Raw genomic sequence first — 19,913 nt, 5'->3', positions numbered from 1 at the left:
ATTCTGGAGTTATGAGAACACACCCTTCCTGTCAGGAAGGACCACGAAGTTATTTTTTTTAAATTGATTTAAAAATCCATTTTAAATCCTTTGCGGTCGTTCAAAGGGTCATTGTACTCAGAAAAATAAGCTTTATCGTTGTGCTTAAGATTAATTTTAGGACCCAATTACTAGACATAACTAGACGCCGTGTCCGAAAAATGGTAATTTTTGACGATTTTCTTAAAACCCACATTTAAGTTTTCTCCGATTTTAGCTCTCTTGGACGCAAATGGCTTAAAGAGAAAAATAGTTAGTTGTTCCATAAATCTACCTCAATATTTGGAAAGGTCCTATGAAAACTTAAAATGCTGTTTTGATCTCGAGACCAAAGAGCCTATATTAGGAAGTATTGAAAAAAAAGTTTAGTTTCATTGAAGCTATTCCAAGATAAGATTTTTGAAAATAAAATCTGGGTTTTTAAACGCACTAACAAAAACCGGGAAAATTGCAAAAATGGGATTAAAAACAAATTTTTCGTCTTAAACTACGGTAACTTTAAACTAATTTTAAAGCAGTGACCTATACTTTTTGGAAATCAAAACTTGCGTATTTTAATTACGAAAATTTTTGGTATCCGAAAACGTACAGCTCATCCTATAATTTTAAAGTTCTCGCAGTTATAGTGAAAATAATGTTTTTCCCCGTTTCGCCATTTTTTCAGATTTTCCGTTGAAACCCCAGATTTTATAATTTCATATCATATCTCGGAATCCTGTTTATAAAACTATACCATTATTGCATATAACGTCATGACTCGAAATCCGGACACTTAGAAGCATATCATTTTTGTTATAGCTGTCAAAAAATCATGTAATAGGTTGGACATGTAGAAATATCATTGGGATGTAGTATAAACATTCAATTTGAAGAGAATGCATGCAAAATATGTCTTTTGTAACCATTTTTCATTACAATTTCAAAATTAAAATGATTGTTGTGCTTCGAGTCCCGGACACTGATAAAAGCTGATTCGAAATCCGGACAGTTTTGCTTCGAATTCCGGCAATCGTTTTTGCTGAATCGCTCAAATTTGGACTGAAATTTTAGAGAATGGCATTGTTTAGGTCTCAAATAAGCTGTAAACATCAAAACAATTTAAGAAAATCAGCATCATAAAATTCTGCTTTGCCTTCCCGGTGCTTCGGACGCCTATGAAATATTTCAGTAAGTATTTTTGGTAAACTCATATTTTTATTTTATTCATTGACTGCAGCTTCTAAACAAATTATAAATAAAAGTTGATGTTAGATTTCGTTTGTTTTTTTTTATGCTAGAAATCATCAAATAATACAATTTTGACAATTAGTCCGGGTTTCGAAGCGTCCGGGAATTCGAAGCATGACGTTATGATGTGAAATTTTACTAAGAATCCGATGAAAATATTCCCAAACATAAGTTTTTTGGTCCAGAGTCCTTCAAAAAAGCATTTTAGTTTTCATAGTTTTCATCTTTTCAAACTTGTAGCTATTTATCAATGAAAGCCTAACTAAAAACTTTTCATTTGTGTTAAAAGAAGCTATAATCTGTCGAAAAGGCGTGGAGTTACGATTTTCGATAAATGTGGGTTTTACTAAAACTTTAAAAAATCGAACATTTTTCGGACACGGCGAAGTTCACCCTCATGGCAAAACAAAAGTGTTTGAGTCGAATTATTTCGACCAAGGAATCCCCATTCCAATTTTGGGCCCAATCGTGCTGTTTGCATGAGGAATTAGCATTAGCATTAGCATTAGCATTTGGAGGACGCCCCACCACCGGAAGGCTCCACAACGCTTATCCCTCTGTTTGGTCTGGTTGTGTTAGACCCTCATCGGAACAATAATCCAACACGGGAGATACCATGTCTTCATCTTTTGATGAGTGTGTAATACAGCCCAGGGCATAAGGGGGTCCAGGCCGGGTCCAAGCTATCCTCAGGGATATGAAGGATCGTTAGTAAACACCTATCTAAAGTGCGCAAGGACCCCTACGTCACCTTAGTGGTATAGATGTTTGTAGGGAGGTTTTGGACTCAATGTTAGTAGGAGAGGTAGAACCCTAGGATACACCTCGAAAGGCGTTGCGGGTTGGTTGTAACAGTATTCCTAATTCCAGTCTAGGCTCACCAAGTCGCCATGGCCTAGTGGTTAGCATTTTTGCTTACCAATCCAAAGGACGGGGGTTCGAACCCCGCCTTCAGCGACTTTGATTTTTCGTTCATATTCAGCATTTCAAGTATTTCTATGTCCTTAACTTTCTCGATGGGAGCAGATGGGAATCGAACCCAGAACCATTCGCTTACAAAGCAAACACTGTAACCATTCAGCCACAGCTGCTCCCTATTTGCATGAGGAATTGCTGATAAAATATTTTGATATGACGTAATTAGGTCATTGATCAAACAGTTTTTGAAAAAAGTGGGGATTTCAAAATAATTGAAAGCTGTTTTGGTCTTCAATTGATTTAATATTGCTATTTTTTTGTTTTAAAATTTCATAAAGATAAAAAAAAAATTACGCCTCAAGTTTTTTAATTACCGAATTTTTAGAAACCTAAGAAACTTGATATTAAAATTACTCTGTTATGAGTAATGTTTGGTTAAGGTGTAATTTCAGATTTGACTGAAATATGTCAATCTTTCAACTATCTTCTGCAACATTGGACCAGAACTGGCCGCTACCCTGAATAGTGACCGCGACATCTACAGATTTGGAACCCTACGTAGACACCGATTCTCCATCTTTCTACATCCTGCAACTGTTGCTGAAACGACAATTTTGATTAACGGTCTAGACTCCAAAAAATCCGCTGGGTACGACAACATTCCTGTTACTTTTGTCAAGCAACACTTTAATGTGTTTGCGGCCCTGCTGTCCGATATCTTCAATGAAATCGTTGATACAGGAGCCAATCCACAAATCTGGCAATTTAAAGAACCCTAGTAACTATCGACCCATCTCATGTTTGTCAGTTCTTGACAAAATTATCGAGAAACTGATAGTTTGCAGACTTGTTGGTTTTGCTAACAAGCACGGACTGATCTACAAGCACCAGTACGGATTTAGGCAAGGAATGAGCACCCTCACAGCATCGTGTGACCTAGTGGAAAGTATCTACGATGCCCTGGACAGCCGGAATGTAGTTGGCGCTCTTTTCATTGATTTAAAAAAAGCATTCGACACGATCGACCACAACCTGCTGCTGAAGAAGCTAGAGATGTACGGCATACGAGGAATTGCCTTATCCCTAATCCAAAGCTACCTGGACAACAGATCCCAATTTGTGACTATTGGTGAATCTCGGAGTCAGCTGGGTCTTGTGACAACCGGAGTGCCCCAAGGAAGCAACCTAGGACCAATCTTGTTTCTGCTCTTCATAAACGACCTCCCGTCACTGGGCCTTACCGGTGAGGTACGCTTGTTCGCCGACGACACATCGATCTTCTACAACGGTGTTGGTGGAAAGTATGCTGCAGTAGTCGAGTCTTTGCAGCACAGGATTAAAGTGGACCTTGAGCTACTGAATGACTACTTCTGCACCAACCTTCTGTCAATGAAACTAACAAAAACCAAGTTTATGCTGATCCACTCGCCCTGGATTCCCATCCCTGTGCATGATCCTGTTGTAGTCTGCAACCGAGTAGTCGAGGAAGTATTTAGCTTCGAATTCCTCGGTCAAACGCTGGACAGCACGATGAGCTGGTCAGCACATGTGGATCTACTGAAGCGGAAGCTGTCTTCATTTTGCGGAATACTTCGGAAAACCTCATCGTTCCTGCCGACGTCTGCACTGAAAAAGCTGTACTTTGCAATGATCCACTCTAGATTGCAATACCTCATCGCCAACTGGGGACATGCCCAAGAGTCGTGTCTTCAAAAATTGCAAGTTATCCAAAACAGATGTCTCAAAATTGTGCTCCGCAAACCTTTCCTCTATCCCACCCGTCTGTTGTACAATGACCCAAACGATTCCATACTCCCCGTTCGAGCAATGCACGAGTTCCAAATGCTAATGCACATTCGGAAAAACATTAACTCTCCTGACATCAGCCTGGTATTGCAAAGGATGCACACAGGCCGTTCCAGCAGACAAGCTGGACACTTCTACCTGGTCAGAGCTCGAACAGAATTTGGCCGAAAGAAGATTGCACACATCGGAAGTAAGCTGTATAACGACCTCCCACCACCCTGTAAAGCATCACCCACGCTGATCCAATTTAAAAAATCCTTACGCGCGCTCTTCAAATCAAAAGTGTTACACTACCTTCCAAGAAGGCCAAAAAAAAAACCAATGATTCAAAGTTTTCATGGAATTTCGAGAAATTTACTATCGGAATCTTTCAACCTTTTGTTAGAGAAAAACTTACAAAACCCACCTAAATTCGAGATTTGGGTGGGGATTCGAAAAAATTAAGAACATCGCAAATCGAAGGATCAAGAATTTATCTCGAAATGATACTGTTTATAATATGATTAAAAAAAATGTTTCATTTCCCCATATTGATTCTAACTAAAAAATGATTCGAAAATCATGTTTTATCTTTTATTGTTTCGTGTGCTAGACGCTTTGAGATGTAAATTTCAAAAGAATCCATAAAAACCTTAGGTCATGGACTCAAAAAACCACAACCACGTTATTCTATACTCTTTTTTGCTTACTGAAAACTGAATATTATATCGTTATTTTAAAATATTAGTTTATTAAGCTAAATTAATTGCAAATTTTATAACAAGTTTTGTTTAGAAATTCATTCATATTTTGGAATTTTATTACAGTAACAAAACTGTAATAATATACAAAGCATTTTGCTATACTTCTTGTTTCGAACTTAAAATTTTCGATTTAGTTTTTATGCCTTTCTTTCTGTTTATGAAAGTGCTTATCTGACAAATCTGAAAATCAAACTTAAAATTTTCGATTTAGTTGTTATGCTTTTCTTTCCTTTTATGAAAGTGCTTATCTGACAAAGCGCTACATTAAAAAAAATTAATGCATTTTTTTTTAGTTATAATTGTACATTTTATAATAATTTGACATTTTAGTACCATTAACGGTTACAACATATAAAATTTCAAACTTTCAAACTTCTAATGTTCATTAAGCCACTCTTTCGTATCTAAACCCCATTTCTCACCCAAATGTCTCCGAACGAATGTGTGGCACTGGCACTGCTACGGTCCATGACACCTGAGTGAGGAAAGAGATCCTCGTGTCAAGATCAGAGCTCTCCCTCCTGGTGCCACCCCTCTGATCTGGTCTGCTCAGCTGCTTGTGCGCCAGTTGCGTTGGCGGAAAAGTGTGAACACGACAAACACTTTACAAAGGCTCGCTAGCTGTTTTTTATTTGTTGTAGTCGAAAGTAAGGATCTTGGAATTGGGAAATGAAATAGATTGAAAGAGATTATTGATTGAAAATATTTGAATTTTTGATTTTTACTCAACTAATAAATTTTTTAAATTACGAATAGTCGTTTTTTAAATTAATTTTCCAACTTAAGTTTTCAATCAAGATTTCATTAATTTTGTTTTCATACTATCGTCTAGATGTTAATTGCTTGATGTAGAACTAAACTTGTTAAAATATATTTTTTTAGGTACCGTCATCAGGGGTGACATTAGGTCTGGGGGGTGAGATTGGGTCGTACAAAAATGCTGAAATTTGTATGACCCAATCTCACCCTCCAAACCCAATGTCACCCCTGATGATGGCACATTACAAAGATTGTTAAATTACTCCTTTTTACAAGTTCCCCAGACCGGAGATCCAAAGCTCTGGAAAAAGCCCCATAGCCATCTCATATCGCAGCCGTCATCATCGTAGTATTATGAGAAAGAGATGCTGCTGCTGCTGTGGGAGGGCCAAGAGCAGAGCAGCAGAGAAGGTTGACTTCTGGGGGTGATCGCGGTGACTGATATTCGCGGGATGATCTGTTTGTTATTATTTGTTTTCTCGCGGGCGTCGCGCGCGCTTGAATGCGATCGCGTGAGCGGACTGAATAAGTTGTGAATACTAAATCAACCCGGACGGGGGAGAAACAGGGATATTTGAAAGTTTTTGGTAAATATTTAGATTTTTGAAATATTCATGTTTGCGAGATTTTTCTTACTTGTACTAAAGGTAGAACTCAGATCATTTTGATAGTTTTTTTTTAATTAGAGAAAAATATATTTCTGGCCTTAAAATCAGAACTCCATCAACCGACCCTGTATCCCATCGCCGGTGATGGTTTGGAAATCGCGGGGACAAAAAGTGACCACGGATCGCTTCTCCAACTCGACGACGACGACGACACTTTGAACCCATGTTTGCGCGCGCACGAAAGGGGGAAGCGCAGCTTAACATCGAAAATTAAATCAAATTATCATAATTCGCTGGGTAATGGATGTAGTTCCTTGTCTGCGGACGAGACCTCAACGCGTTGTCATCTTCGCGTGGGTGTGCGTTTTTTTATTGCATTTCCTTGAGTAATGACTATATTTTGTCAACACTTTCTTGTTAGGAGATGGTCGTTGGCTGTGAGAGGGGTGCAGGTTATAGTTATCGTCAAAATGTTTAGTAATTGAGGATTTTTTTGGAAAATAAGTAAAAGTTTTAAATCTTGTATGCTTTTGAAATTTTAGATTTTTTTCAATACAGTCCAGACTCGATTATCCGAAGCCTCGATTATCCGAACATCGACTATGTGAAAGTTTGTATGGGACTTCAGATAAACGAATCATCATCAAGATTGTATTTTTTATTTTCTTGCTTCAAACATTAATTTTTATTTATTTATATTTATTTAGTCTTTAGAGCATGTTTGGGGTCATATTGAAGCTCAACAATCAAAAACAAGACAACGAAAAACATTTTTTTTCTTGATTCGGTTATTCGAAATTTGATTATTCGAAGTGAAATTTTTCCGAGGCCTTAGGATAATCGAGTTTGGATTTTATTTTTATCGAAAAGATTAGAAATTTTACGTATGTTTCAAATTCCATTGCCATGTAGAAACCTGTAATTTATATGCTTGGTTTTTTGCCCACTTTGGTCAGAGTCATGATAAAAAATCTCGAATTTGTTTATTTTCCTTTTTGTCCGATAAATTCTCAAAAACGTATTTATTCATATTCGATGTTTATTATGGTTTAGGTTATCACAAAAAAATCATCTCAAAAGATTGTGCGTTAGTTTTTTTTATAAATGATGATTTTTAGAACATATTGCGCATGGCTTTAAAAAATGTTTTAAGTATATTTATTTTTGAAAAGCTTTCCTACGGCTTTTAGAAATAGTCAATCAAACAGCTTGTTGCTGAGTCTATTAAAGTTCGATTGTTTTGTGAAAAACATAAGTTTTTATCAGTATCGATCTTAGAAATAAATAAAAAAAAATAAAATAAAACTTGAACTTTTTATTTTGGAAATTTCCAAATAAAAAATTATTTAAAAAATACATCTGAATTGTGTTATTGAAAAGTGCAAAAATTTTACAATAGTTTCATTAATTTATATTGAAAATTGATCCAATAGTTTCCGAAATATCGTCAGTAAAAAATTGAGGACTAACTATTTTTTTGCAAATTTCAAGCATTAAGAGGCTATACCTCAGCAACCAGCATATCGAGCAACTAAGTCTCAAATGCTATTTTGCAGGATTTTTTTTCAGTCAGTTTAATATGATTTTTTTGCAGGGTTGCTTTTACTTGATAAAATATTAAATACAAAAAACTGAAGATTTTTAGAAAACTTCAATTTGCTCAACTTGGAAATGGTGCATTTTTTAAAGATAAAAACTAAGCAAAGTTTTGAATTGAAAATTTTGATTATGCATTTGAAAATGAATTGGTAAATTTTGTGTGACCATGCTTTCAATATTTTCCAAAAATAATTATTAATTCAAAAATTCGTATATATTCGTTGTAATTATTTGTACAATCCTTTTCTCAAGCGCAAAAGATACCGGTTTTGGACCGCCAAAAAATATAAAACAAAAAACGTGAATTTTTTTGTTGATAATGAAATAAAACAATCGGTGATTTTAATGTTCGGTGTAACAATTTTTTTCTCAAAAGTCTTAATCATAGCTTACAGCTTTGCCAAAGACACTGAAACGATTAGAAACTACCTTTTTAAGGTACAGATTTTCACATGCCAATTCACATGCCTATTTTGTATAACTAGCCCGCAAAATTATATGGAGACTTGTACGGAAAACTAATAATCCTAAATTGTACTCTTGACGTAGGCAATGGACAATGTTCCATTCAAATTGAAAAAAATCATGATTTCAAACTCGAAAAAACGCGAAATTGTAGAGAATTTATAAATCTTAAAAGTTTACTTGTAAATTGTATCCAATTTTTACAAGCTTTTTGTAATAATTTAATATATGAACCATATGTCAGAAAAAGAAGTGTTTTATTCAAAGTTATTTAAAGTTGTTGCGGAAATTGAACTCTTTGACGAACATCGCCTATTTGCTTCATTTAAATTCTTTTACACTGAGCACCCCTGCTTATACGAAAGAGACGCTTTTGCACGAAAAACTGGAAACGTTGAGCTTGAAAAGCTCGTCCTCCTTTTTTACGCCTGTCGTTAGGCAACCGGTTGAATACTTTTCGAGCATGTTTCCAGTGCTCGCCACGGGGTGTCACTGCTGTTGAACAGGGGAAGATATTCAAATTTTCTTCAGCGTGTGGAGTTTCGAGAAGCTTGATTCAAATAAATTAGAATAAATTTGTTTGTAAAAATATAGTATATTCAGCACGAGATTAAGTGAGTTGTATAAATACGACGAATGCTAAAAAATCATGTTTTGTTAAACGTTTGTTTCTCCTCCGAATGTTATTTGCCGTCAAGATGCGTCAAGATAAGTGTCAAACACCAAAACAGCAACGAAAAGTTCAACTTTTCAGCACTCAAATGGATGTTGAAAAGTACTGTTATTTTTGCCGATTGAAAGTAGGCCTTTTTGTCATTGTTTACAATTTTGTTTTGTTTTAATATTTAAAAAAAAACGCAATTTCATATTTTGTGCTTTGTAACTTTGTTTTGATAATATTTTGGAAGATATTGTTAGGAAAACACATTTAATTAGCAATATAAATACATTAGTTCCAGAATTTAATTTGATAATTGAAAAATAGAAGAAATGTTCTTTTGCTACCTTGTTCAAATCAGATATTCATTTCGAGTTTCAGTTTAGAAAAAATGAAAATCAGAAATACATTTCGAGTTTTGGTTAAGTAAAACAAAATACAACTTATTGTTAAACCGTTTATTGATTTTTTTTTATCACTTTTAAAAAACTGTTTATCTTACTTCGTAACAACGAGCTTACCGTAAACGTACACGCTAGAATCTGTCCTAATAAATAACGTTTCTTTTTATGCGATATAATCTGTCTGAGAGAAATCCAATTGATGGGTGTGTTTAACTATCTTTAATTCCTGACAACAGCCCTCGAACAATGTTCGCTAACATCTTTTTTGTTGTTTAATTTTATGTTTGTAAAAGCAATATACATTGATTACTAGGAACCATTCAGTTCATGAGTTGTAGTGGGTTTTTGTTTTTAGCATCTGGTTTCAAATTTAAAGCATTTTTTTGTTTTTCTTTTGAGTCTGCTTTAAGCAGTTTTCTGATTTCGTTTCCTGATTTGGCAATGGAAGACTTTTGCTTCTTGATTTTGGTTTGATTTCGATGTCGAATTAAAATCTTTTATTTTTTGTTCGATATGATTCGTTCTTTTGAACAGCTTAAGTCGTGTGATTTTGTCTTTCTGGCTTTCGAGAATATAAAAGGTCTGTTTTTTTTGGTGCGATATAAATAAAACACTTTCTTGTATCTTACACAACTAATGGTAAAATAATTAGAGATAGTTTCAAAATCACAATGGTTTCGGTTCTACTGCTAAATAATCCACCACTAAACTAGCAATGTCCAATGAAGTTCCCGTATTTTCAAGGGCTTACAGCGACGATGATGGTAGGTATACTTGGTTTTGTTTCTTTCTTCCAATAAGAACTCGAATTTAATTCGAAAAACTCATTATCAACTAGAACTGCAAAAAAGCTAACAGTTTGTCTTACTTTAGAAAAAGAGGCAAAAATCTACGACGTTTCCCACAAAGGAAACAGGTTACGGGGGGGACGATGGAGTGACACGTGCGCCGCTGTCCCAGCAGTTGGAACATTCTGCGGTGCGCCATTTGTGTGCCACTCCGACCCCCCGATTGCGCACACTTCCCACGAGGGTATCCACTCGGGGAAGTATCCGCGGCAAAGCCGCTCGTCGAGCCGGAGGTCGAGGCTTAAACTTCTTCCAGATGCTGGGAGAACTCCTCGATGCTGACGTAGGTTCCGGTGATGAACCCGACCACGCCGAACAGAATCAGCCCGATGTTCTTCCAGAGGATCCAGTTGAACCGGCCGTAGCCGGGCTTCTCGTAGTACGTGACCAGCTCGATCACCGCCGGGAACATCATGCCGAGCGTGCTGAGACAGACGGCCCCGATCAGGGTCACGAAGGGGCCAATGTTGGGCAGGGCGGCCGCGATGATCACCGTGATGGACTGTTGGTGTAGAAAAACGATGTTTATCATGGCTTCTGGATCAAGTTTAATTTAAACTTACCACAAGTCCAATACGGATACCGTACTCGGCAACGTTCTTGTGCTCGTTGAAGTTGTGCTTCACGTTCTTCCAGATGATCTCCATTGGGACGTAGAACTGTAGCGAGTAGGTCAGGAAGATCGCAATCGCGATCATGATTTTCACCGCTTGAGCCAAGCTAAAACAATCGAAATTATTAATACTTCGTCCAACTCCAACAAAAAACTCGCACTCACATATCTTCCACCGGCAGATTCAGCGTCACGCTGCCCTTGGTATCATCACCGTACTTCAAATACCCCAGGAACCCAACGGCCGCGTACAGCGCCACCACCACAGTCATTCCAGTGTTCAACACTCCAGGACATCCGATAAAGTGCTGCGGCGTCTTCATGTTGTTCTCCAGCGACATCACTACACCGATTCCCTCCAGAGCGAAGATGACAGTTCCGAAGAACATTGGCATGTGGTGCAAATCGGCGATGCCCTTGCGCTCCGAAAAGTCCGGCAGATCCATCACGATGTAGTACAGGGTGATGCCGACTCCAGCACCGATGAGGACGTTCGCGATCATCGAAAACGGGGTGAGGTATTTGAGCTTTCTGGAAGGGGTTTTGAGAGATTGTCATTATTTGCCTGATTTTAGCGTAACTTTGGGAATCGTACCTGATCAAATTGATCAAAATCAGCGGCACCAGCGTCAACACGATGTAATACCGCACATCGTAGTGACTGTGGGTGTAATAATCTACCACCTGCTTCACATTGGTAGCCACAAACACGATATAGATGCAGCAGCAGCCCATCAGATCAAGCACCAGGAACAAATTGATGATGAACCTCGCCAGCCGAGAGTACTTCTTAAGACCCTCCGGTCCCGCCAAAAACGCCGTTTCCGCCACGTCAGCAAACCCGAGCGACGGAATCTGCGCCCTCCGGCACAGCAGATGCGAACACTTGACTAGAATATGAATACAGTAGGTACAGATCGCACCGATGGCAAGCGTCGCGCCCAATCCAAACCATAACCCCGCGTTCACGAAGGCCAGCGGCATCGCCAGAATGCCCGACCCGAGCGAACCCTTCAGCAGGTGCACCAGCGTTTCCGTGTTGGACGTCGGATGGGTCAACTTGCGGTGCTCGAACGGGTTGTACAGCGCCGATTCCTCGTCGTCGCGGGGCATCCCCACCAGGGGCAGGGTCGAGCCGGCCGCCGTCTGGGCCGGAACGTCCGTCATGCTGGACTTCATGCTGCCGAAGATGTAGTTGCTCACCTCGGACTTGCTCGAGCCGGTCCAGTGCGGCCGGATGGGCTGAAATCGCAGAAAAAAGAAAAATTGTTTCACGTTAGAGACACTTCAAAGGTATACAACCCCACGTGGCCCTTGATATGCGATATGGTACACGCTAAGTACAAATTACTGCGGTAATGAGAGATTCCATTGTTTCACATCTACTGTTTGACAGGGGGGGTTTTCCTGAGAAACTACGGTGTCTAACCAGATTTAAACTAGTTAGAACCAGTGCTGTGGTGAAAACTCGTTTAGATGGCGATGGAAAAAATAAGTTGTTTCCGGGGTTTGAAGTGGGATAGATTGTCGCAGCTGACGATTGATTGATGGATAAATTGGATTTGTGTAAATCAATTGTATAAATGCAATTCGAAAGAGAGAAAAATTGGGTTTTCCTTAGGTGAAATTGATTTTTTACGATTGCTTTAACATATTGAGTTGAGGCAAACATATCAAAAGCAAATCTCTCATACATGGTTAAATCTTTAAAATCTTACAATTCTAGAGTGTTATAAGAAATGTTAATAGAATTATAGGGAATCCCATACCTAATAGGACCATTTCAGCAAAACTCTAGAATTATGCTTCAGTTGTAGTGTAGAAGGCAATATATCAATTACGTTATATGATTCCATTACTCTTGCAATTATAAAGCTACCAACTCCAATTCTTGACTTTTTTTTGATAAGGTCCTATAAACAAATGTAAACATTGAGTGTATCCCTTTCACACCTTATGTCAAAGTCCATCGGAGTAAGCGGGATACACTCAATGTTTACTTTTGTTTATAGGACCTTATCAAAAAAAAGTCAAGAATTGTGCAAAATATAAAATTGTTTTCAAAACTATGTGAATTTAAACCACATCCGCGGTAAGTTTTCTCATGCCATGTCGGTGAAAGTTTTGCGGGGATTGACACTTCTTTGCCAAATGTCTGCCATTCATGTGTCATTAATTTTGAACGATGAAATGATTAAAAAAAAAAAAAACACCAAAATTGTAAGTATAACAATACGGCTCTAATGTCCAAAAAAATAATCGTTATAGTTTTAGAGAGACACACTTTGTTCAATTAAAATAATTCAGGATTATAAATCTTTTCTATCATCTTGAGCCAAAAAATAAGGAAAAAAAATAATAGAAGAAAACAACAAATAAAATCCTTCAATAATGGCAAAAATAAACATTTATCAGACCAGCACTAACAAACGTGACACCCAATTTGAAACGTCAATCATTGGCGCAGTTCTAATTCGAGCCACTCTACAGAAAGGGGTAGTTCACTGCGCTCGACCGCGTGTTCACAATGGAAACTATTTTAATTTTTTCCGTAATTACTCCTGCCACGACTGCACTCGTTAAGCTACTAATATCATTCACCTGCCACCCCGCCACTAGTAAATGTGATTAGCGTGTGTCTACCGGCTTAACCGGTTCTAGCCGCCGGCCCTGCTGTCATCACCCGTCGTCGTCACATTATAATGAACTCTCAGGCTAGAACTGTGCCGCCACTATGTATCACCCTCCACCCTTGAAAAAAAAAAATCAGTCTAAAGCTTGGTCAGCTTCCGCGTTTTTCCTTCGGTGAAAACACGGATGGAATCCACCCCCACCATGGTCGGTGGGTCATCGCTCTCAAGAAGAAGAAAAAAAATGTCTCAGTAAATCGTCTGGCCCCGACCTTCACCAATTTGTAGGGAGTGCGGAAGCGCGCTCAGCACAAAGCTTGGCAACCCGCCCAAAAACCCGAATCGGTTCTCGTGCACTCTTCTGCACAAGCTGTGATGATCTTCGCGCCCGGAATCTAGGTCATCGTGAGTGAACCACTGCCATGCACGCGAGATTCGTCGGCACGTGCGTGTGCACGAGCTCAGACGAGAGAAGATCGTGCACGTAGCAGTTCTGTGTTTTGACCGCGCAAGTTTGTACTAAATAATTGTTTAGCGAACGAACGAAAGATAGCCCGTGTTTACGGCCAGGGTTCTAAATTTAGTCTCTCTCGCACGAAGGTGGTCAGCAAAAATATAAAGTGGTTGAAGAAGATCGGAGAAAGATAGAAAGGGAGAGGGAAAACAGTAAACAGTTACGCACGTAAACTTTACACTTTTAAATTTGTGAAAGAGCGCCTGCGTGAACGATGAGCTGATGGTAGGTTATGTGAGGGATGACTAACCTAGTTCGGTCGGTTAGTAAGATGGGTTTGCATAAAGGCTTATGGCCGGTAATATGTCAGGAGAGGAACAGACTATTTTTCATTAATTTACAGATGTAGATTTAGCATTTCATGAAAAAATTGTTCTCAACATAAAAAGTAAGTATCAAATGCGTTTGATTATTCGTATGGACTGACAAATTTGTTATTACAGTATTCAAATATTTAAGTTGATTTTAAAATGCTGAATGTTTTTTTTTAACATATAGCCTTGAAAGCACGATTGTAAAATATTTAAATTCAATATTATTTATAAATATAGTAATAATTTGTACGATTAGAGAACAAACTTATTCTAAAAAAAAATCGTTACTTTTTTATTTAAATATTGCAGAAAATTAAACTATTAGGTAACTTTAAAAAAAATCAAGGGTTCCTTATTCGCTTTGCAAAAGAAATAATAACTTTGTGTTAAGATACACAGCCCATGTTCGCATAAATGTCCCATATGCAAAAACAGCAAGCTGAGAAAAACGCATCTGAAGTTTGTCCCACACATAAGGCTACGTGTTAAGTTTTCACGAAAAAACTGGATTTCCTCCTGATTTCAAGAACAAAGTACTGGATGTTATATGCTTTTCTGAAAGATCACACGATTTGAGCAAAACTGCATTAATAACTCAAAAATGATGAAAATGCATATGGGACATTTATGCGATAAGGGGCAGTATATGCATTATGAATGCATTAAAACAGAGTATTTTCATATCAGGAATTGGAAAAAATATATTTGTTTGGTATAATTCAAGGACATTGTAAAAATATCGGCTTTAAAATTTAAAGTTGCATGAAAATGATACATTTTCATTGCTTCTATGAAGTTTCTTGAAATCCCGGGAAATTTACAAAAATCCCGGAATCCGGGAAATAATTTTAAACGGGAAATTTCGGGGTTTAATGTGATTGAAATTTACAGCTCAATTTTGGCCAAAGCCTTGAAATTTTAGTTATCAAAGGAAACTTAAAATTTTCGAAAAAGTATGGGGTTGGTTAACATTCTTCTCTTTCATTCAAATTATGTAACATATTCATTGTTAAATGAAGTATCGGAAATTCCTTGGAAACTAACCAAACTCCCGGGATCCGGAAAGTATTTTTAAACGGGAATTTTCGCTACGGAAATTTCAATTTTGGACCAACGTTGTTCTTCCTTTTTGGAAATATCTCAGAATCTGATTAGCTACACAGCAAAAATAGTAATAATCCAGCTGCGTTTAAAAGGCATGGATGCAAAATCAATTTTGCATTGTTTCATAAAAAATTTATGTAATATTACACCCTGAAATATGTAGCCTATTAGTACGGGAAACCTACTTGACCGAAATGTCAAGCTCATATATTTATTAGAGTGTAACAAAAATGACTTTTTGGCGGGCATTCAAGGGTTTGTTCCAGTGGGCATACTAAGCCAAAATCCCAAATATGAGCTTGATTCGACGTAACAGGAGCTGGCGCTTTGCATTTGAATTTTAAATGGGATTTAACCGTAAAATTTTTTTTTTCAAAAATGCCACTTTTTGAGGCATTTTGGCAACTAAAGCGTTTATTTTTAACATCATTGGCGTGTCGGCCAGATCCTTGCGCATCTTTCGGTATATATAACATTGAAATTTGGAGCATTCTGGAGCTCGGTACAGACCTTCAAAATTTGGCATTTTTTCGAAAAATTGACCCGCACCCAAGGGTCCTGATTGCTCCAAAACGACTCATTCACTCGCTACCACCAATCGAAAGCGACAAAAGCCTGCTCTGACCGTTTCCTACCGTTTGTCGCTTCCAAACCAATCGCTACAGAATACTCTCTTTTTGCTCTCCCTCTCACTTCAATCGAGTAGAACAGCGAATGGTTCAGAGAGACCGATTGCGTTTTGTCGCTCAGTCGCTGAGTCGAAATCTTTTGCGATCGTCTTTGTTTTACTCATTTATAAAACTGGTTAAAATCTATGTTATCAAAAGTGTTTTGTAATTTTGTTGATAACACGACATCAAAGACACATTTACAAGCAATTTCCATCATGCCAAATACAAATTTACGGCAAACTGTGGTAGTGCAGGCCAAAAGAGCGCCGAGCTGATATGTTGTTAGATTCTCTCCTCTCTGAACGTATTCGTGTGTGACTCGGGTCGACGGACGGAGTGGGCAAAGAAATTCAAGAAGTATTTGTGTCGCTGGGAGAAGCGATTGAGCAAATCGCAGGCAGCCTGAGCGTAGAGTTCACTTGCGAATGGTTGCGAGCTCCAGTCGGCAAAGATTCGCTAGGCGATGAGTGAGTGATTTCTGATCTTTGAACCGAAAATCAGGACCCTTGCCCGCACCTCGCGAATCTTTTTTTACGGGTTAAATCCCATTTAAAATTCAAATGCAAAGCGCCAGCTCCTGTTACGTCCAATCAAGCTCATATTTTGGATTTGGGCTCAATACGCCCACCGGAACAAACCCTTGAATGCCCGCTAACAAGTCATTTTTGTTACATGCTAATATTGATCCTTTCCATTCCATTCTTGGCCGAGCGTGCTATGGGGCCAGTCTCTGCAGTTGGTGCTGGAATTGAATTCCATCGGTTTTAACTTTTTTTTTGTGTGTTTCAGAAATTGTACATGCAGTCTGTAATATAAGGTGTTTGTTTACAAAGGTGATGTGGATGCTTTTGCATGCGATTTTACCATCGGATTTTATGCTTTGTAGACATAATTTATGATGCAGTTTTTCAATATTGAAAGATATTTAATTTTTAAATTAATTGCTTTTAAAAGTTCTTTTATTTTATCATTGTTTCATGTCAATATGATTTCTCTCAAACATTGCTGTAGAGGATATTAGCAAAATTTTCAATTTATCTAAATTGGTTGACAATTATTGACACAGTATGCATTTTTGTTGTTGTCATAGACTCAATTTTCAAGATTCCGTTGCACGCTTCAAGTTAAAATTACAATCTAATTTTCTACGAACATCAACAGGTCTATGATTGTCAATCAGTCCACGAAAACAATCCATGTTTGAAAAGTGAGTCCATAAATGGGGCTGACTTCTTCATTAGTGCAAACGCTCACCCTCGAAGCAAAAATAAAGTCACTCAAATAACGAGCTCTCTCGAGCAAGAAAATTCCATTTCGTTTGAAGCGCCAACAGCCGGGAGTCCGGTCACCCACGCCATATTTCACGCCCGGTGGACACATTTTTCCACCACTCACCTTTTTGCACTGCTGGCAATAATGTCTTGACGTTGAATTTTCTGGTTGGGAGTACGCGTTATTTCGAGATCAATTTCACTTCCACTTGGCTGGATTTTCTCGGCCTCTGGTCGGAAAAAAAGATTTTCTTTCAAAATGACCAGCAGCGATTCGCAACTGATTTAGCACACTCGGAATTCCAGCGAATTTTCCGCCAAAATCTCAATTAATGTTTCGCGAATCCGCGCGAAACCCCGCGAGGAAAGGTCAATTCAACGATCCGGACGAGATGAACTTAATTGACTGAGTTGAGACGGTTCAGTTTCGGGGAAGGCTGAATTGAACGGAACCCTTCGAGTACCTTCGATTCTCGTTCTCTTTTCACCTGAAGGTTAAACATAAATTACTTTGATTGTTTTTTTGTAAATAAACGTTTTAATTTATTCTTGAATTTTTTTTCTCCGGAATTTGGGATACGATCAAACCAAAAACAACGCATCAATCCTTAAAAGGGTTACCCGAACTTGTGTTTATGATGCTAAAATCGTGGCCAACATTCAAAGAACATCTGTCCGACCATAGGGAGGGGGATGCCTTCTACAAAGTATAAAATCATTCACCTCTCGAGATTTTTTTTATTTGCTAATCGAATCTGGCGTCATGGACGTGGATCTATTTTGGGGTGAGTAAATTTTCACTTCCATCGAGCGTCCTGCCGCAACTTGAGCTGACCGCGCGGTCTCCCTGCCCAAATGTGGGACTCATTTTGCAAAGAAAAAATTGTTTATTATTTTTGAGCATACTTTTGTTGCTTAAACTACGCATCGAACTGTCCGCGGACTGATTGATGGATGACGTGATTTGAGGGGTGTGTTAACTGAGAGAAATGGGTGTTTTTCACTTAAAAATAGATTACTATTAAATTGTTGGAAAACAAATGTCTCATTGTTGTGAAGAGTCGGGCGTCATCCGTTTGGCAATGAGTGATTGTTAATTTGCAAAATTTGACACTTGTTATTTGATTGTTACACATAAAAAAATGGAATCAACAAAAAACATTAATCAGAATTGACAACGACTCGGATAAAAAAAAACTATAATTGAATAAATGATATCGAAGTTTCAAATGGGTTTCTATTGATTCACAAATGATTTTTTTTCCCTAAAAAAATATGATCTTATTTAACTTTTATTCAAAATAAATAAAAAATGCATTCGCAATTCCTAAAAAGTTAAAGAGTTTAACCAATTCTTGTTAGCCACAACCACTGAAAAGACCGAAATTTGAGTTTCTAAATGTCATCAATATGATTTTTTTTTCAAAAGACAATTATTGCTCAAAATTTTGAATAAATTACTCCAGTGAATTCAAACTTTTGAATGATAGATATCTGGTGCTCCGAAACCTAAAATCTTTAGTTAAACTCAATCATTAAGAAGCAAAATAGAAGACAAATTTATTCAACATTTTTTTTCTCATTCTTAACATTGTCTGGCTCAAATATCTTTGTTCATTTTATTCTCATTTTTCTTTGATTAATATATACACATTATTTGCAGATTTAAAAAAAACACCCATTTAAAATCACTTAGGGTTTCCTAAACTAGAGCGTCCTGATTCTCAGGAATTCCATGGATTTTTTAGGAGATAATTTCTTGATAACTTTTCATGCACGGGAGATTTGAGAGTAAAAATACTTTTTTCCCGGGATTTAGTATATACGGCCTATGTCTTACTAAATTATCAGCAATTCCACGTCAAACCAGCAGGATCCAAATTGAAAGTACTCCGATTTAGCTCAAATTTGGCATGAGAGTTCCTTAGCTAAAATAATTAGACCCGTATTTATGGTTTGGTGATTGGAGTGGTCCTATCCAAAATAGGTTGGTTGAAATTTTCAATGCATTTCAGGATTTATTAGTGAATAATCATGATCCAATTAATTCAGGCTGTTAGTTATGGGTAATTCTCCGCCAACTCACACAGCAGTTGCCCCGACCCCTCTTCGATTTGCGTGAAACTTTGTCCTAAGGGGTAACTTTTGTCCCTGATCACGAATCCGAGGTCCGTTTTTTGATATCTCGTGACGGAGGGGCGGTACGACCCCTTCCATTTTTGAACATGCGAAAAAAGAGGTGTTTTTCAATCATTTGCAGCCTGAAACGGTGATGAGATAGAAATTTGGTGTCAAAGGGACTTTTATGTAAAATTAGACGCCTGATTTGATGGCGTACTCAGAATTCAGAAAAAACGTATTTTTCATCGAAAAAAACACTAAAAAAGTTTTAAAAATTTTCCCATTTTCCGTTACTCGACTGTAAAAAATTTTGGAACATGTCATTTTAAGGGAAATTTAATGTACTTTTCGAATCTACATTGTCCCAGAAGGGTCATTTTTTCATTCAGAACAAAATTTTTCATTTTAAAATTTCGTGTTTTTTCTAACTTTGCAGGGTTATTTTTTAGAGTGTAACAATGTTCTACAAAGTTGTAGAGCAGACAATTACAAAAATTTTGATATATAGACATAAGGGGTTTGCTTATAAACATCACGAGTTATCGCGATTTTACGAAAAAAAGTTTTGAAAAAGTTACTTTTTGCGTTTCTCTTTGTTTCG

At 37.6% G+C, this 19,913-nt stretch overlaps 1 protein-coding gene across 1 annotated transcript in view; it reads right to left on the bottom strand.

Moving 5' to 3' along the window:
* Nucleotides 1–9,265: 9,265 nt before the first annotated feature.
* LOC120420805 (proton-coupled amino acid transporter-like protein pathetic) overlaps nucleotides 9,266–19,913 on the bottom strand; it is a 28,799-nt gene continuing 18,151 nt past the window's right edge. Inside the window, exons 2-5 of the mRNA XM_039583926.2 lie at nucleotides 11,283–11,929; nucleotides 10,853–11,218; nucleotides 10,638–10,794; nucleotides 9,266–10,576 (exon numbers count right to left, since the gene is read on the bottom strand). Of these exons, the coding sequence (XP_039439860.1) occupies nucleotides 10,316–10,576; nucleotides 10,638–10,794; nucleotides 10,853–11,218; nucleotides 11,283–11,929 (1,431 nt within the window). The 3' untranslated portion in view covers nucleotides 9,266–10,315. The remainder of the gene's footprint in view (nucleotides 10,577–10,637; nucleotides 10,795–10,852; nucleotides 11,219–11,282; nucleotides 11,930–19,913) is intronic.

This window comes from Culex pipiens, chromosome 2 (assembly GCF_016801865.2).
Source record: "Culex pipiens pallens isolate TS chromosome 2, TS_CPP_V2, whole genome shotgun sequence".
Taxonomy (NCBI): Eukaryota; Metazoa; Arthropoda; class Insecta; order Diptera; family Culicidae; genus Culex; species Culex pipiens.
Note: the sequence above shows the minus strand (reverse complement) of the source record. Positions and strands in the feature narration are given on the sequence as shown.